The sequence below is a fragment of the Carcharodon carcharias genome, chromosome 6, assembly GCF_017639515.1.
Source record: "Carcharodon carcharias isolate sCarCar2 chromosome 6, sCarCar2.pri, whole genome shotgun sequence".
NCBI classification, from domain to species: domain Eukaryota; kingdom Metazoa; phylum Chordata; class Chondrichthyes; order Lamniformes; family Lamnidae; genus Carcharodon; species Carcharodon carcharias.
In genome coordinates this window covers 183,895,312-183,914,941 of record NC_054472.1, presented here as the reverse complement: position 1 = coordinate 183,914,941, position 19,630 = coordinate 183,895,312, and the positions used below count along the sequence as shown (strand labels likewise).

The 19,630-nt window shown below is 44.0% G+C and overlaps 1 protein-coding gene across 3 annotated transcripts in view; it reads left to right on the top strand.

Moving 5' to 3' along the window:
- Positions 1–667: 667 nt before the first annotated feature.
- Positions 668–19,630, top strand: part of LOC121279038 (protein LYRIC-like) — a 72,693-nt gene continuing 53,730 nt past the window's right edge. For all 3 annotated transcript variants that reach the window (XM_041189809.1, XM_041189807.1, XM_041189806.1), the window contains exon 1: positions 668–1,260. In XM_041189809.1, coding sequence (XP_041045743.1) covers positions 853–1,260 — 408 coding nt within the window. In that variant the 5' untranslated portion in view covers positions 668–852. The remainder of the gene's footprint in view (positions 1,261–19,630) is intronic.

Sequence of the window (19,630 nt, the reverse complement as noted above, 5' to 3'; positions counted from 1 at the left end):
GTGGGCAGTCTCCGTTCGCAGCGCCTCTAGCGATCGGAGAACTGGGAGGAGGCCGGGGGAGGGGGGGAAACGTCTCCATCGGGCAACCTACGCCTGCAGCTCCATTCGTGATGGGAGGAATGCTGTGCGAGGGGTGTGGCGGGGGGGGTGGTGGCGGGTTCCCGGGGTAGCCTCCATTCGCAGCGCCTCCGGCGGTAGGAGGACTGCGTGGACAGTCTTCGAGCGATCGGCGCACAGGCAGACGGCGGCTTCTCTAGCGGGCAACCTCTGACTGCAGCGCCACCTGCGGTAGGAGGCATGCCCGGCAGGAGGCATGTTCTTTAGCGGGCAGCCTCTATTGGCAGCGCCACTGGCGGTGGGAGGAATGGGCGGCAGGGGGAGAGGGGGCGGGGCGGCTTTCTTAGCGGGCAGCCTCCATGCGCAGCGCCACCTGCGGTAGGAGGCATGGGCCGGCAGGAGGCGTGTTCTTTAGCGGGCAGACTCCATTGGCAGCGCCACCGGGCGGTGGGAGGAATGAGCAGCAGGAGGAGGGTTATCTTGGGGCGGGTGTGGAGGCCCCGCTTGTCGCGCCGGGGTTGAGTTCAGCGCTGAAGCTGTTCCTGGATGAATTGAGTCCAGGAGGAGCACGGGGGCCGGTTGAAGTTCCCCCCACCCCCTTCCCCCCCTCCCCTGCCCCTGCCCCCCCCCACACCCTCTCTCTTCTTTGAGGGTGATCGGACGGGGCCGAGGCCTGCGGGCGCCCTGGGCCGGCCTTGCTAGGCCATGTTAAAGCCTGTCTAGAGGGGCCCGGGGAGAGAGAGCGAGCGAGCGAGAGACAGACAGACACAGAGACAGACCGAGAGACAGACAGACATGGCAGGGAGCTGGCACGACGTGTTGGCCGACCAGGCCGAGCTGCTGCTGGGGCGGCTGGAGGATGGAGTGTGGGCCGGCCTGGGCCTCCTGCGGACCCGCCTGGGCCTCGACTTGGGGCTGGAGCCGTGGCTGAAGCGGCAGCCCCCCGGCTCGGCCGGCCTGGCCCTCGTCCTCCTCCTCCTCCTGTTGCTGCTACTGCCGCCCGTGCTCTGGGCCCTGGGCCGCCGCCTCCTCTTCCCCAGGAAGCGGCCCAGCTCCCCCCAGCAGCAGCAGCAGCAGCAACAGGCTGGGGGCCGGAGGGGCGGCAGCGGAGGCGCCCGGAACAGGGAGAAAACCCCGGGAGATGTCCAGCAGCAGCGGATCGAGGAGCAGAAGAGGAGAAACAAGAGAAAGGAGAAGCCAAAGGTGAGAAAAAGTGGGAGAAAGTTAACGTGAGGAATAAAATAAACCCTGTACTCCCTTAAAATTAATGCCCTCAAAGTAAATACCCTCCCTGTACCCCCAAAATCTAAATACCTCCTCTAGCCCCTTAAAATAAATACCACCTTTACCCCTATAAATACCACCTTTACCCCTTTAAATACCCCATGTCCCTTTATAAACTAAATACTCACTGCACCCCTTTGAACTAAATATATCCTTAAAATGAATACTCCTATACCCCTTTAAACTAAACATCCTACTATACCCTTATAAATGAAATATCCCCTTAAAATAAATACCCACCCTATACTCGCATGAGCTAAATACCCCTCGGTACCCCTTAACCCTAAATACCCCTGCACCACCTCAAAACAGAAAGCCAACCCCCCATACCACCTCAAAACAGCCCCTCTACCCTCTTAAAATAAGCCCCATCAAGCAGAATACCCTGAACCTCTTTAAACTGGATAATGTCCTAAACTCTTTAAAATTCACAACACCAAAACCCCTTGCTTAATAATTCCTCTGAACCCACACAGCCCTCCTCTGCCCCTGTAATTATTAACCTCTGTGCCCATCCTGAACCTTTTATTGCTAATAACTCAAGTGCCTAAACTGAATAACCTCTCTGTACCCATGTCACCCTGAATCCCTTATAATTAACATCCTAACCCCTTGGAATAACCCCCGAGCCCTCTCTTAACCTCTTATGGCTAACAGCCCTTGAATCCTTTTAAACCAAACAATCTCCCTGTACCTCTATTTCCCTGAACCCATCCTTAATCCCTCTGAAGCCACCCTCACCCGCTATAATTAATAACCCTTGTTTCATATTAATGAACCCCATGTACCTATCTGCACCTCTATAATAATAATAATTAATCTTAATAATCGTCCTGCCTATGCTGAACCCCATACATTTCACAACTCTCTGTATCCAACCTGAAACCTTAAAACGAATAATTTTGTACCCTAAAGCTCTTACTGAACCCCTTATAATTAATAATCCTTGAACCCCGTATATTTAACAACCTCGGTGTTCGCCCTGAATCCCTTATAATAATTTAAACCCCCTTGTCCACCCTGAGCCCTGTTCCGGATTGGGCTGAAGTATTAAATTTGGCATTTTACTTTCGGACCGCACCCTGTTAAAGGGTATTTTACATGTTGAATCAGAGGCTAAAGCTTTTCTGTTTGCCATTCCTCTCTTTGTCATCCCCCCCCCCCCCACCCCACAATGCATTCCAAGGTTACAGGACGGAGTTGGGAAGCTATGTTTACAATCTGATAAAACAGGGGTAACCCGTGTGTTATAAAATGTCATTAAGGAGCTAGAGGTGGGGGGGTTAAGAATCTAAAGTAGATTATCCTCGCAATCTGTTTTGTGAACAGCCCCAGCCGAGTCATGTTGACAAGGCATAAGTGCAGTGTGGTTAGGACAATATCCAAGAACAGCTTGTGTGATGTGGCAGTCCCAGAGAGAGAGAGGCAGGCAGACTGCAAGAAAATCGTGGCATAGCTGCGTTTATGGGTGCAGAAATGTTGTGGTCATTTCGTGAAATTGCACATTCATAGACGTGTTTATTGCGATGATACGTTAAACGGTTACTTCCGCCCTCAGCGTGGATTAGCTGAAGCGATTTGCTCAAGAACAGTTAAAGCGTGTGTCTTGGCTAGAAATAGTTAGCCATAAACTCATGTGTTGACTGAGCAAACAGAAATGTTTGCTTAGTATCTTGCTACTGAGAGCTGTTTTATGGCAAGGTTTAATCATACGTTAAAATGTCAGAAGGACCTTAGCTAAATACTAAAAGTTGTGTATTTTCTTAAACATTAACTAGATTTTTTCTGCAAAATGCTTTAGGTATACTTTGCGGTTTAATATGTGTTGTAACCTGAATTCCTCTTTTAAAGTTTTCAGTTTGATATCGGAAAGGGTTGACGGTTTTCAGAGTGTCATCTTTGCAACTCTCCCTGGTAACTCTCTAAGGGTGAAGCAGACCATTTGCAACCTTGGTATTGTGTTTGACCCTGAGCTGAGCTCCTGATCGTTTATCCATGCCAGCGCTAGAATTGCCTATTTCCATCTCTACAACGTGGCCTGACTCCACTCCTGTCCGGTAGCCATCTACTTCTGAAACCCTCATCCATGTCTTTATTACCTCCAGACTGTTCCACGCACTTCTGGCTGGCCTCCCATGTCCTGCTGCCTTTAACCATGAGGTCATCCAAATCCCTGCTGCCCATGTCCTCACTTGTGCCAAATCCTGTGCTCACTGGTCCATTTTGGCTCGATTCTAAAATTCTTATTTTCAGATTCCTTGTTGACCTCACTGTCCCTATCCCTGTGGTCCCTTCCAGCCCCACAGCCCTTTGCTGTCTGTGCTCTTGCAGCTCTGGCCTCTTGTGCACCCACCTACTGCTCATTTTAATTGCTCTATTGTTGATGGCCATGCCTTCAGCTGCCAAGGCCTGAGGACCTGGAATTCTCTTCCTACACCTCTCCACATCTCTACTGTCTGTCCTCCTTTAAGACACCTCTTAAAACCTACCTCCTGGACCAGAATAACAGAATATCTCAATGCAGAAGAGGCCCATTGGGTCTGCACCAACACGTGAGATACACCTGACCTACCTACCTAATCCCATTTACCAGCACTTGGCCCATAGCCTTGAATGTTATGACGTGCCAAGTGCTCATCCAGGTATTTTTTAAAGGATGTGAGGCAACCCGCCTCCACCACCCTCCCAGGCAGCGCATTCCAGACTGTCACCATCCTCTGGGTAAAAAGGTTTTTCCTCACATCCCCCCTAAACCTCCTGCCCCTCACCTTGAACTTGTGTCCTTGCGTGACTGACCCTTCAACTAAGGGGAACAGCTGCTCCCTATCCACGCTGTCCATGCCCCTCATAATCTTGTACACCTTGATCAGGTCGTCCCTCAGTCTTCTCTGCTCCAACGAAAACAACCCAAGTCTATCCAAATTCTCTTCATAACTTAAATGTTTCATCCCAGGCAACATCCTGGTAAATCTCCTCTGCACCCCCTCCGATGCATTCACATCCTTCCTATAATGTGGCGACCAGAACTGTACACAGTACTCCAGCTGTGGCCTCACCAAGGTTCTATGCAACTCCAACATGACCTCCCTACCTTTGTAATCTATGCCTCGATTGAAAAAGGTAAGTGTCCCTGATGCCTTTTTCACCATCCCACTAACGTGCCCCTCCACCAAGCTTTTAGTTATCTGACCCAATATCTTTTTATGTGGCTTTGTGTCATACCATGCTTGATTCACCTCAGTGAAGCAGCTTGGGACTTTTTATTACATTAAAGGTGCTATATAAATGCAAGATGTTGTTACAACAATTATTTCATTATTTTTCTGGTCCCGTTAACGATATGAAAATGAGCCGGGTTTAAAAAAAAAAGGTTTTGGAAAGGCTTTTAAAGGAGGTGGGAGGGAAAAGTAGAGAATATTTCGGAGGATAATTCCAGAGCGCGTGGATCAGGACAGCTGAAGTGGGGGAACACGAGAAGTCAGAGGCTGGAGGGGAGACAGTGGGTATGCAGACTAGAAGAGGTGGTAGGATAAAGTGGAGTAAAAGCAAAATACTGCAGATGCTGGAAATCTGAAATAAAAACAGAAAATGCTGGAAAAACTTGGCAGACCTGGCAACATCTATGGAGAGAGCAACAGAGTTAGCCTTTCGAGTCTGTATGGCTCTTCTAAGCTGGATAAAGTGGGACATGGTTGGTGAGGGATCTGGGCAGGGAAGCTGTAATGTAATATGTTGGAGAGGCAGTATAAATACCACCATCTCTCTCTCTCTCTCTCTCTCTCTCTCTCTCTCTCTCTCTCTCTCTCTCTCTCTCTCTCTCTCTCTCTCTCTCTCTCTCTCCCCCCCCCCCCCCCCCCCCCCCCCACCAAAAGTGACTGGGTGACTGAGTGAACAGTGCGTGGTGCAGCAGAGGATAAGGGCGGTTTTAGACTGATGTGTGGTCAATGATTTCAGTGACGGAGGAGCTAAGGGCGAAGCTAGGCAGCTTTGTTAAGCTGAATTTTGTGGTCTTGGTGACAGTAAAATGCTTGGCCAAGCATGTTCTGAATCGTGGCTTAATCAGGACAAGTCACTGGTGAAGGAAGTGAGATTGGCAACAATGGAGTAGAATTAATGGTATGGAGCCAAAATAGCAGCCTTGGTTTTAGAACATTTACAGAAATTTCTTCTCTTTTAAAAAAGAGTATACTATGTTGATGATATACCATTAGAAAAATACATGGCTCAGAGTGTAGTATCTGGGTTTACTGTTAGACTTGATCCAGAGGGCTGGATAACTTGATAATGTCACTGACATTTTAAGTTGCGCAGTGAGTTAGCCCATTGCAGTTATATTTTAAGACCTTTTTTTAAAGCACTTTACTCAAACATCTGTTACCCTAAGGCATGTTTATTTAATAGGCGGCTATGCAGTACTAGGATCAAATGAGAAGCTGTAAGGTGGTAGTCATACAATGATTTTCGTACACTTTGTGAGGGGGTGGGGGGAGGGTGCTGTGGATGGGAAAGAGAGAGGAATACTCCAGATCGAAGTTTGGAAATTGAAACATCATATCCACAATCTGGACATTCTTGCTTATATATCATTGTTAAATTGTATTTAACTGAAATATTTTAAAAGTAACATTTTGTACATTATAAGATTTTCAAGAATAAAATTGTATGTTTGGTTCACTACTCCAAAGCTCCCTATGCTTTGATCGGCATGAGGATTGTATAGTTTCACCTTTGAGAGGAAGGGTGCCCTTTATTAAATGGATGTGGTGAAGTCATTGGGGGGTGGGGTGAGGGGGGCGGTGAGGTGGGGAGACTCTGTAGCTTGGTTTTTCTGCTGGTTTCTGTTTGAAAATTCAAAAGATGGTCAGTGTCAATTTTTTTTTTGCAAATGCAGTCCTTTATCAAGTACAACATTCTATGCTACTGTGCTGTAGCAGAATCTCACTGGTAACTTTGCACCACAAGACCTGTCGATTTCCCTTCACCCTACACAATCTGAACAAAAGGCCACTGTAACTACATGACTGCCAGCACACTAGGCATGCTGAATAAAATACTGGTGGAAATCTTTTTCACTGGCATGACCTAAAGCTGGATTTTGTCTTGCAAGTTCCTTCACTGGTGTTGTTTATCCATATGGATTTTTACTCACTGTTACTGTTTAGGCTGAGAACACTGCTCGAGCAGTAGTGTGGGTGGTAAGATTTCATGAGAGAACAGTGTGATTGGCTGTCTTCACTTCCATGAGTGTGCAGTTTGTAGGAAAGAATAACGTTTCAGAGAGAAGCCATTGAAGTCAATCCTTTCAGTAGATTAACTCCTATCTAATTATATTTTTAATACCATGGATGTTATTTCCCCATTACTCTCCTTGGAAGGTTCTTGTTTACCTCTGTCCTAATTTTGACTGTACAAAGATGCCCAAATCCCTCGGGACACCGATATTTAATAGTTTCTCACCATTTAAGAAATAAGTTCTGTGTTTTTTTTTCTATTCCTACCAAAGTGAATAAAAGCAATTGATGGATTTCAAAGTGGAATTAGATAAGTGCATGAAGGGATAAAATTTGCGGGGCTACAGGGAAATGGCAGAGTGGGATTTGCTGCATTATTCTTGCAGAGAGCTTGCATGGCCATCTCCTGTGTGTTCTGTTTCCCCCCCAGCATACTCCATCTGCCACCTATTTGCCCACTCACTTCACCTGTCTTATAACTCTTTGCAGACTCTTCATGTTTTCCTAAAAGCTTACTTTTCCACCTAGCTTTGTATCAGCAAGCTTGAGCATGTTATATTTGGTCCCTTCATCTGAGTCATTAATATAGATCAAGGGCAGTTAGGGATGGGCAATAAATGCTGGCCAAGCCAGCAATGTCCACATCCCATGAATGCAAAAAAAAGCTAGCTGAGATTCCCAGCACGGATCTTTATAGCACTCCACTAGTCACAGCCTACCAACCTGAAAATGACCGGACTCTACTTCCTGCCTGTTAACCAATCCTCCATCCATGGTCATCTTGTACAACCCCTTATCTTGTGCAACAACTTTCATATACCACCTTATCAAATGCCGTTAAGGAATCCAAATATGCCATTTCCACTGGTTCCTCTTTATCTACCCTGCTATTTACATCCTGAAAAACATTTAAATAGACGTGTTAAGCATGCCTTCCTTCTATCACCCAGAAGGTCCTGAACCTTTGGAATTTGCTACTTGAGAGGGGCTGTAGGTGCTCCTTTGTTCAGTATATTCAAGGCTGATATCGGTAGGTTTTTAGACTAAGCAAATCAAGGTGCAGGAAAGTAGGGTTGAAGTTGCGGATCAGTCATGATCTTACTGACTGGCAAAGCAGGCTCAAGGAGCTATATAGCCAGCTCCTAATTCTTCCAATTATTAATCATTCTGAGTATTAACTTTTTCCTGATGTATCCTACACTTGCTGTTCCACACTTCCTATTTTCTTGTTGCATTTTGAAGTATTGATCTGGGTTTACTGATTTGCAATCATTTAATATCTTGGATATTTTGAAACAGTTGATCCTTAACCTTCAAAGACTGTGAAACTTCAGTTCCTCTAAAATTTCCTCATCATTCAGTCTTTTGCATTATATCCTTTTGGAGGAATCTTTACCTTAATAACCTTGACTGAGGTAGTGGGTTCTAGGGATTTGAGCTATTGTGGAGACTTAGCATGACAGCAGTAGGCTTGCACTGCACTGTTTTGGATGCATTTCTTATTGGCATTCTGTAGCTTTGCCACACTGACAGTCGCATCTACCTTTACGTAGAGTTTTCGCACAGAAACAGATTGTTCAGCAAAACTTGACAATGTCCATTGCTCCATATGAGCCTTCTGCCACCTAATTAATCTAACTCCTTCTATACCTTGCCCCTTGCTGTACTTACCTAACTTCTCTCTAATTGTATCTAAATGATTTAGCTAAACTATTTCCTGTGGGAGCAAGTTCCTCATTCTAACCATTCTCTGGGTAGGTAGACAAGTTTCTCCTGAACTACGTTGCTCTATTGGTTTCTGTCATTGGGGCTGCCCCACAATTGAAAAGTCCTCCCTGTGCCTACTCTATCAGACCCGTTCATAATTTTGAAGACCTTCTTTACAATTGTATGTAGTCATATCTAATTAGATACGGTAAGTCCCCAGGATATGGGCCCCTTCGTTGACTTGACGAACATGCTTTATTTCATTTTAAAAAAAAAATCTGCTAAGTTTATCTGTTAACAAAATTGTTTCACTTTCTCATGAATGGCATTTCCTACTTTACAACAATGACTACACTTCATAGTTTAGAGGCCGTAGAGCACTTTTGGGCATCCTAGGGTCATGGAAGGCATGACGGAAATGCATGTCTTGCCTTTTATTGAAACTCCCAGCTGATCCTAAATAAAATGAGTTTCTACAACCTACAGTTAGTTGGTGGGGAGGGTAGTAGGGGTTGAAGTGAGTTGAATTAGAGGTCTCACTCCAGCACAAAATTATTAGAAATTGTCGCAGCCATTCACTTGTAAGTCTCCTCCGAGGCTGGAATTCAGACCATTTTGAGGGTAAAATTGAAGTGTTTCCACGCAAGCGATTTTTGCTGTATGCCAAATGACAGTCCGTCTTGTGGCTATCCCAGACAGATCAACAATAACAACTCATATTTATATAGCACCTTTAACATAATATCCCAAGCTGCTTCACAAGATAGGTTAAATGAGTGCGCAAAGGTCTGGCAAATGGAGTATAATATGGGAAAATGTGAAATTGCCTGTTTTGGCAGGAAGAATTAAAAAGAAGCATATTATCTAAATGGTGAGAGATTGCAGAGCTCTGGGGTGCAGAGGGATCTGGGTGTCCTGCACACATCACAAAAGGCTAATATGCAGTTACAGCAAGTAATTAGGAAAGCTAATAGATTGTTATTGTTTATTGCAAGGGGAATTGAATATAAAAGGGAGGCTATGCTTCAGTTATACAAGGCATTCATGAGATCACATCAAGAGTACTGTGTACAGTATCAGTCTCCTTATTTAAGGAAGGACGTAAATGTGCTCGAAGCAGCTCAGAGAAGGTTTGCTAGACTGATACCAGGAATGGGTGTATTGTCTTATGATGAAAGTTTGGACAAGTTAGGCTTGTATCCGCTGGAGTTTAGAAGAGTAAGAGGTGACTTGATTGAAACATATAAGATTCTGAGTGGCCTTGGCTGGGAGGGTGTTTCCTCTTGTGGGAGAATCTCAAACTGGGGGTTGATCCCCCCCCCCCCCCCCGCGCCTCCAAGAACTGATGTGGCATCACAAATTGACAAACATGGTTGAATTTTTTTGCTAAATCTGTCTGGTTGAGACTATTTCACTCTGCGTTTGAGGACTACAAGGCACCTGTGTAGAAGTGTATTTTAGTTTCTTTATAAATAGCAGGCATAGGAACTTAAGAAATAGGAGCAGGAGTAGGCTATAATAAGATCATGGGTGATCTTGTACCTTGGTTTTTGGTTGAAGGACCCCTTTTCAAATGGATTAGTGATCACCCCCACCCTCCCCTGCTGCTGAATCATAACCCTATATGTTACAAAAGTGTTGCATTTCTATAGAGGCGCCCTGGGTGAACCTGATTGACTTACATATTTAAAAGACTCTCATCCCTTGAAATAGGCTGACCTTGTCTCTGGGCTCACCACCAGTTTGGGTAACTGCTGGTCAACCTGGCGATCTTTGTGCTGCCCTCAGTGCCAGCCCCCTCAGTGACCTGACCTGCCGCTTAGCAGTGGGCAAGCGATGGCCGCACTCTGCTTCCTCAGTGTCCAAAAATCTGCGACAAAGCGAGAGAGTGTTGTGCTTTTAAATGTTTATATATCTTAATGCGTCCCATAATTTGCCTCATTCCAGTTTGGGTAGATTGGCAACAGAAAAGGCGGCTGGTCTCATTTGTCATTACCCATTCCGTGCGAGGGAAATGGCATTAGGAAAGCAGCTGGGCAGGAATGTCTGGGAACAATTCTTATTCCCCATGCTCAAAATGGCAAGTAACTCATTTGTTTTTAACTTCTTTAACAGATTTGCAATATTAAAATAAAATATTCACTTCAACAGTACTAATTTTACTACTCTGACATTTCAATGTTCGATTCATCTCATTTCAATTTTTAAAATATATATATATAGAAAATATCTGTCCATAGAAGGTTGGTGTATATACTAATTTATAAGGTCAGTAACCTTCTACCATGTAGTACACAATGTACAATTTTGTTAAAGTGCAACAATATGTGTCTTTTTAAGGTCAACTGCTGTAATTGTTGCTTGCTCAGCATCTAGATGCTTTTCGGGGATTCTCGCATCATTACAAGTTGAACTAGATTTCTTTTAGTGGATACTTGGATACTTTAAAAAAAAATATCCACTCTTAAAGATCTGACTGTGTACGTTTTATATAGAATCTATCTAACTCAGCCCCAACGCTCTGCAGTACCGGACACAGTTTAAAAATAAAAGGTTTCCCTTTTAAGACTGAGATGAGAATTTATTTTCTCGGTGTCTTTCGTATTTGGAATTCTCTTCCCCAGAGAACAGTGGAGGCTAGGTCATTGAATTTATTCAGGGCTGAGTTAGACAGATTCTGGATAGATAAGGGAGTCGAGGGTTATAGGGGACAAACGGGGAAGTGGCGTTGAGGCCACAGTCAGATCAGCCATAATCTTATCAAATGATGAAGAAGCAGGCTCAAAGGGCCAAATGGCCTACTAGTGCTCTTAAGCCCATGTTCCTACCAGAATGACACCAGGGATGAGGGGCTTCAGTGATGTGGAGAGATCGGAGAAGGTGGGATTGCTTCCCTTACAGTAGAGTAGCTTAAGGGGAACTTTAATGAATGTGTTCAAATTCATGGAGGGTTTTGATAGACTAAATTACGGGAGACTGTTTTGGCAGGAGGATCGGTAACCAGACTTAATAGAAACATAGAAAATAGCAGCAGGAGTAGGTCATTCGGCCCTTCGAACCTTTACCACCATTCAACATGATCATGGCTGATCCTTTATCTCAATGCCATACTCCTCTCTCTCCATACCCCTTGATGCCTTAAGAGTAGAAACCTATTTCCTCCTTAAATATATTCAGTGACTTGGCCTCCACAGCATTCTGTGGCGGAGCATTCCATAGGTTCACCATCCTCTGAGTGAAGGGATCAGAGGTTCCGGACATGTCCTGTGGGACCCAGGCACCTGTCAGCCCGCAGCTCAACATTTTACTCAGAACCACTTACTTCTCTGGTGATTGTAATTTTCCTGAGTTCCTCCCTTCCTTCCATTTCCTGCTTAATAGCTGCTTCTGGGATGTTTCTTGTATCCTCTATAGTGAAGGCTGATGCAAAATACCTATTCAATTTATTTGCCATTTCCTTGTTTTCTATTATCAATTCTCCAGACTCACTTTCTATAGCACTGGTGCTCACTTTGTTAACTTGTTTCTTTTTAAAATATTTATAAAAATTCTTACTATCTGTTTTTATAGTTCTTGCTAGCTTTCTCTCGTACTCTAATTTTTCCCTCGTTAATCTTTTGCTGTTCCTTATATTTTGTCTAATCTGGCCTTCCACCTATCTTTGCACAATTATATGTTTTTACTTTAAGTTGGTACTGTCTTTAATCTTTCTAGTTAACCATGGGTGATGTGTCTGTCCCTTGGACTTTTTCTTACTCATTGGAACGTATCTATTTTGAAATATCCCTTTAAATGTCTGCCACTGCATCTATGTTGACCTATCCCTTAACCCAATTTGCCAATTCACTTTAGTCAGCTCTGCTTTCTTGCCCTCATAATTGCCCTTATTTAAGTTTAAACCGCTCGGACTCTTGGACCCACTCCCCTCTCCCTCAAACTGAATGTAAAATTCAATCATATTATAGTCACTGCTACTGAGGGGCGCCTTCACTATGAGGTCATTAATTAATCCCATCTCGTTGCACAATACCAGGCCTAGTATAGCCTGTTCTCTGGTTGACTCCAGAACATGCTGTTCTAAGAAACTACCCTGGAAACATTAAATTAACTCCTCGTCTAGGCTTCCTTAACCGAGGTTTTCCACCCATGATGGTTGACAGTGTCCTCGACCATGTCCGGTCCATCTCCCGCACATCTGCCCTCACACCTTCCTCTCCTTCCCAGAACCATGATAGGGTCCCCCTTGTCCTCACTTATCACCCCGCCAGCCTCCATATTCAAAGGATCATCCTCTGCCATTTCCGCCAACTCCAGCATGATGCCACCACCAAACATATCTTTCCTTCACCCTCTCTGGTCCACTCCTCCATCACCCCCTACACCTCAACCCCCTCCCACAGCACCTTCCCATGCAACCACAGAAGATGCAACACCTGCCCCTTTCCTTCCCCCCTCCTCACCGTCCAAGGGCCTAAATGCTCCTTTCAAGTGAAGCCGCATTTCACATGCACTTCCCTCAATTTAGTCTACTGCATCAGCTGCTCCCATTGGAGATACCAAATGACTGGGTGACCGCTTTGCAGAACACCTTCGGTCTGTCAGCAAGCATGACCCAGACCTCCCTGTCGCTTGCCATTTCAACACACCACCCTGCTCTCATGCCCACATGTCCGTCCTTGGCCTGCTGCAATGTTCCAGTGAAGCTCAACGCAAACTGGAAGAACAGCACCTCATCTTCGGACTAGGCACTTTACAGCCTTCCGGACTGAATGTTGAGTTCAACAACTTTAGATCATGAGCTCTCTCCTCCATCCCCACCCCCTTTCCGATCCTCCTTTTTCCAATAATTTATATTTTTAAAATATATTTTTCTTTTCCCACCTATTTCCATTATTTTGAAATGTATTTCCACACATTGTTTTATCTCTACCTTTTAGCCTATTTCGATCCCTTTCCCCTACCCCACCCCCACTAGGGTTATCTGTATCTTGCTTGTCCTGCTTTCTACCCTTAATGTCCCCATTAGCACATCTCTTAGCTAATATCACCACCGTCAGCACCTCTTTGTCCTTTTGTCTATGACATCTTTTGGCAATCTCCACCTATCACTGGCTCTCTATCCAGCTCTACCTATCCCAGTCCCCCCTTAAACCAGCTTATATTTCACTTTTCTATTTTTCCTTAGTTCTGATGAAGAGTCATTCGGACTCGAAATGTTAACTGTGTTCCTCTCCGCAGATGCTGTCAGACCTGCTGAGTTTTTCCAGGTATTTTTGTTTTTGTTTTGGATTTCCAGCATCCGCAGTTTTTTGCTCTTATCCTCTCTAGGCCACCTTGCCCATTTAACTTATCCAGTCTATATGTAGATTAAAACCTCCCATGATTATTGCCGTGCCTTTCTGACAAGCTCCCATTTTTTCTTCTTTTATGCGCTATCCTACCATGTGGTTAATATTAGGGTACCTGTACATGACCGCCACAAATGACTTCTTGCTTTTACCATTTCTCATCTCTACCCAAACCGTTTCCACATCCTGGTTTCCTGAACCTAGGTCATCCCTCTCTACTGTGCTAATTATAGAGCACAACCCTCCACCTTTTCCTCGCTTCTTGTCCTCCCTAAATGTCCTATACCCTTTAATATTCAGGCCCCCATCCATGCCCTCCTCCAGCCATGTCTCTGCAATAGCTATCAAATCATACTTATTTATTTCTGTGTGCTCTCAATTCATCTGTTTTGTTTCAAATGCTTCGTGCATTCAGATAAAGAGCCTTTAGTTTTATCCTCTTATTATAACCTCTCATCTCATCTGTTGATTTACTGTTAGATTTGTACTCTGTTCCTTCCTGTCACAGTCTGTTTTTCATTTCCCGTAATAATACCTTTCTCTTTTGCCTTGTCTATACTCTTTGATTTACCACATCTTCCCAAATTTGTACCCTTGTCCCCACTACTTAGTTTAAAATCCTCTCTACTTTCCTAGTTATGCAGTTGGCAAGAATACCAGTCCCACACAGTTCAGAAGTAGACAGCCTCAACGGTACAGATCCCACTTTACCAGTATTGATGCCAGTGCCCCACCAACTGGAACCCACTTTTCCCACACCAGGTTTTGAGCCGCGTGTTTATTTTCCTAACCTGATTTGTCCTATGCCAATTTGCACGTGGCTCAGGTAATAATCCAGATAAGGACCTTTGAGATTGTGCTTCTTAATTTGGTTGCAAGCTCCTCATACTGACAGGCAGGACAAAGAAGGAGGATCTGCACAATGTCATTGGTACTGACATGGACCACGATGACTGGGGCCTCTCCATCCAATTGCAAGTTCCTCTCCAGGCCCGAACCCTGGCACCGGGCAGGCAGCCTGCGCTCCCACACTTGGCTGCAGAGAACGGTATCAATCCCTCTAACTATACTGGCCCCCTGCTTGAATGGCTCCCTTTACCACGGTGCCATGGCCAGTTAGCTCATCCACCCTGCAGCCTCCTCTCACATCCAAACAAACTGGAAAAAAACCTCAATTTTGTTGGACAGTTGCAAGGGGATTGGATATGCACTTGAAAAGGGAAAAAAAATATGCAGGGCTATAGGGAAATAGCAGCAGAGTAGAGCTAAGTGGATAGCTCTTTGAAAGAGCCAGTGCAGACACAATGGGCTAAAAGCCCTCCTCCTGTGCTGTACAATTGTATGAGAACTCAATTGTGCAATAACATCAATTGCTGATTCAATTGTACGTTCCAGGAGAACACTGCACCCTGTGGATGGTGTAACCATGCAACGGATAGAATTCCTGTTAGTGTTTTTTTTTGTGTGGCAATTTCAGAGTGAAACTTTGGCACCAATGTTTCACTAAGTATTGAGATATTGCTCTATTTATTTAGATAATTAAATTGACTATCAATTGTAATAGATTAAGGTTCAGCCTTGTCGATAGCAAGTCTGACTATAAATGCCGTGATATGAGTTAATCCTTTTAAAGTAAACTACCCTATAAGGTATATTAAATACAGATTAAGGTCAAGGACCAAGGTGGATAACAATGTTGGAAACTCTTCAACCATACTTGTCACCTCATAAAGCAAATATCTCGCATAACTTATTCACATTTTTCTTGGTGTAAAATAAGTGAGCCCCCTCACATAGAGGATGTGATGTGGACGTAGCAGGCCTCGAGGCAAAGGTGCTGTAATGAGCAGTTGATCCCAAAGAGACACAGTTAATCGGCAGAAGACTGAAAGAAGCTGTAAAGGGGTATTAGCAAGACTTTGGGGTGGGGGGGTGGGTAGGGTGGGTAGGGAATGGGTTAAAAAGTGGCAGGTAGGATTTAATGTTAATTGGAGTGAGATGGTAGAATTTAGATTTTAAAATGACATCAATTATACTTGGAATGGAAGTAATCTCGGTGCTAAGGGAAGTGGACGTACAGTTTAATGAAACATTGAGAGCACCTCAGGTTGACATGGTTTTTGCTAACTAAACTAAGCTACTGGAGATAGGTTTTATCACAAGAAGTATAGAACAAAAGAGGTACTGAGGTTATATGAAATACTGGTAGCTCCTCAGTTAGATTTGTATGTACTTAAACATTGGAACTTAGGAACAGGAGTAGACCATTTAGCCATTGAACCTGTTCTGCTATTCAATGAGATCATAGCTGATCTGTATCTTGATTCCATATCCCTTAATACCCCTGGCTAACAAAGTTGTGAATCTCAGATTTAAAATGATTAATTATTAATTGATGACCTGAACTTGGTTCACGTCCCTTTTTTTATCTTATTTAAAGGAGGTCTTCCCTCCCCATTCTTTTATCGGCTTAAAGGCCTTTCTACATCCCTATTTATCCTTTCAGCCTGGATCTTAACCCCTGTCTGACTCAGCTGAAGCCTATTCCAGCAGCAAAGTTTGTTTCTGCCCCAGTACAGGTATCAAAATATTAAAATAAAACAACTTCACCACTCTAATATGTGTCAGTTTTCCGAATCTATTGTCCCCACATCGATTTGCTCGTGGCTCAAACAGAATGGGAAGGATATTGAGCTTTAGAGAAGATATGAAACAGCTTCACTAGAATACTACCTGATGAAATACAAACACAAGTGATTAAGGGGAAACCTAGGCTTTTTCTTTATGACAATACAGATAATGAGAGTAAGGTGATAGAAGCATTGTTTCAAAATCTCAAAAAGATAGGGCAGGATGGACAGAGGCTGACTATTTCCCTGCAGTTGAGATGTCAAGAATGTCGTGCCAGAGATTTAAGACCAGGTGAAAGGGAAGGTACTTTGCACAGGGAGTTGTGAGATTGTGAAATTCCAGGACTAGTGGTTGAAATAGAAACTGTGTCAACATCAAAGATTAACTTGGATAGGTGGATGAAGGCAAAAGGATTATGTGAAGCTGATGTATGTGTGTGTGTTTGTGTGTATGTGTTTGTGTGTGTGTGTGTGAAATTTGATTTACTCGAGGGCAATTGCCAACATGGGCTTGCTTAGGCCATGTGGGTGGATGAGTGTGTTAAAATTTCTATGTCAGTCAACATAAACCTCCTGGCTGTTTGATTTTTCTACCTTTTCTGGCTATAACTAATCTTTGAAGAAATCAAATATTTCCCAACCATTCCTTCGTGTTCTCATTCTCCAACTCCTCAAAAGAAAGTGACATAATTGTAGTTCTATCTTTACATTTGGAAAATGTAAACAACCGAGACTAACCGAGTAGACTTGGTTAAAGATCAATAAAAAAGGCAAACCACTGGATGTGGCAGTTTTCCTACCTGGCATTTTACATTGACTTAGATAATTTCTGAATCTTGGTAATGCGCATTTGAATTTTGATGTTAAGTAATATTGTTCTAAACATGTAACCTAAAATGGATATGTAAAATAAGCTGTAAAAAGGGATTCATAAGATCAGTGACATTACTAACTGTTGTGTTCCCTTTAACTTCTTACTGAGCCTATTTGATGCTTGCTGAATTTGGGCAATAGCCCTTTAGTGCCTCACCCAAGTGACTGTTCTCAGCAGTGATTGACAGCAGGCCATGCAACCAAGTATAACTTATGGTTGAGCCTGTTGCTGCTATCACCTGTGTTTTGGATGTACAGTTAAGAAATAGGAACAGGAGTAGGCCATTCAGCCCCCCAGTGCTTGCTCTGTTATTCAGTAAGACCATGGCTGATCTGATTGTGGCCTTAACTCCACTCTCCTGCCTGACCCACAGAATTCTTCATGCCCTTGTCAGTCAAAAACCTGTCTAACTCAGCTATAAATATATTCAGTAACCCGTCCTCCACTGCTAACTGGAGAACTGATTTCCAACACTCGCAACCCTCTATGGGAAGAAATTCCTCCTCATCTCTGTTCTAAATGGAAGACCCTTTATTCTGAAACTGTGCTCCCCAGTTCTAGATTCCCCCATGAGGGAAACATCCTCTCAGCACCCACCCTGTCAAACCGTCTTTTATGTTTCAACAAGGTCACCTCTCATTCTTCTAAACTCCATTGAGTATGGGCCCAACCTGCTCAACCTTTCCTCAAAAGACAATTAGGCTGATCCCAGGAATCAGCCTAATGAACCTTCTCTGAACTGCTTCTAATACACGTATGCCCCTTCTTAAGTAAGGTGAGCAAAATTGTGCACTGTATTTTAGATGAGAATGGAGCCTTTTATTTTTCACCTTCCCTAGGTAAGGAACAATGAGTACAGTTTTAGCATCCCATCTGCTCTATTGACTAACTTCAGCAATGATCAGGGATTGAACTCGAGAGCTTCTGCTCCATTCAGGATAGCTCTACACTGAGTTCTACCAAAGTATCTTAGACCATAAGAGCGATCATTTTACCACTTCATATCAGAATATAACGAAACTGACAAAGCACCTCAATCCCTTGGACAGGTATTAGAAAATGAGTTGGTATCCCCAACTCTGATCTAGCTATGCCTTGTCTTGATGCAGTTGAGAAATCCTTGTTATCGTCCCTTGACATTCAACAGCATTACCAGTGCTGAATCCCTCCCTATCAACATCTCGGGGATTACCATTGACCAGAGGCTCCACTGGACCAGCCATATAAATGCCATGGCTGCAAGAGCAGGTCAGAGGCTGGGAATTCTCTGGCAAGTCACTTGCCTCTAACTCCCCAGAATCTGTCCACTATCTACAAATCACGAGTCAAGTGTGTGTTGGAGTACTCTGCACTTGTTGGAGCTGTACTTATCCAAACGACACTCAAGAAACTCAACACCATCCAAAAGAAAGCAACTTATTTGATTGGCATCCCATCCACTATCTTAAACATTCCCTCCAAAGTGGCAGAGGTGTGTACAATCTATAAGATGTGCTGCAGCAGCTCCCCAAGCCTTCAACTGCACTACCAAACCTGCACCCTCTACCACCTCAAAGGACAAGGACAGCAGATGCTTGGGAACAGAACCACTTGCAATTTCCCCTCCAAGACACACATTGTCCTGACTTGCACTCTCGCTGGGTCAAAATCCTGGAACTCCCTTCCTAACAGAATTGTGGATGTAGTTACACCACATGGACTGCAGCAGTTCAGGAAGGCGGCTCATCATCACCTTCTCAAGGGGAGACGGTGGCATAGTGGTATTGTCACTGGACCGGTATTCCAGAGACCCCAGGATAATGCTCCGAATCTCACCATGGCAGATGGTAAAGTTTGAATTCAGTAAAAATCTATAATTTTAAAAAGTCTGGTTCACTAAGCTCCTTTAGGGAAGAAAATCTGCTGTCCTTACCTGGTCTGGCCTACATGTGACTCCAGACCCACAGACTCTTAAAATCCCCTCTGAACAAGGGCAATTAGGGATGGGCAATAAATGCCTAGCCAGCAACGCCCACATCCCATAAATGAATAAGAAAAAAATTAGGCATGGCTAATAAATACTGACCCAGGAATCCCAAGAAAATAAACTTCTGTATTTGTTGTGGCTGCAGAACATATTTTGAAGAATGGGTTGAATTTGTTGTCTTTCTAGAAGATTCCTGATTGTTTTGTGGAATTATATCAAGCTGAATAATTTGGTTGAGCAACACTGCGGCAGTTCAAGAAGGCAGCTCCCTACCACCTTCTCAAGGGTAATTGGGGATGGGCAATAAATGCTGGCCCAGCAAGTGACACCCACATCCCATTAATTTTTCTTTTAAAAAACAACGCAGGAATAATCATAGCAGCCTTGCGTCCTGGGCAAGGAGTTACATTGGTTTTGCCATTCTTGAATTTAGGGGGTGTGTTCTTTCAGAGCTGTTTGTGCCACTTGCAGAGAAAGATTAAAAAGATAACATTACTGAACCTGTATTAACTTCTGTGCAGAACCTAAATGCA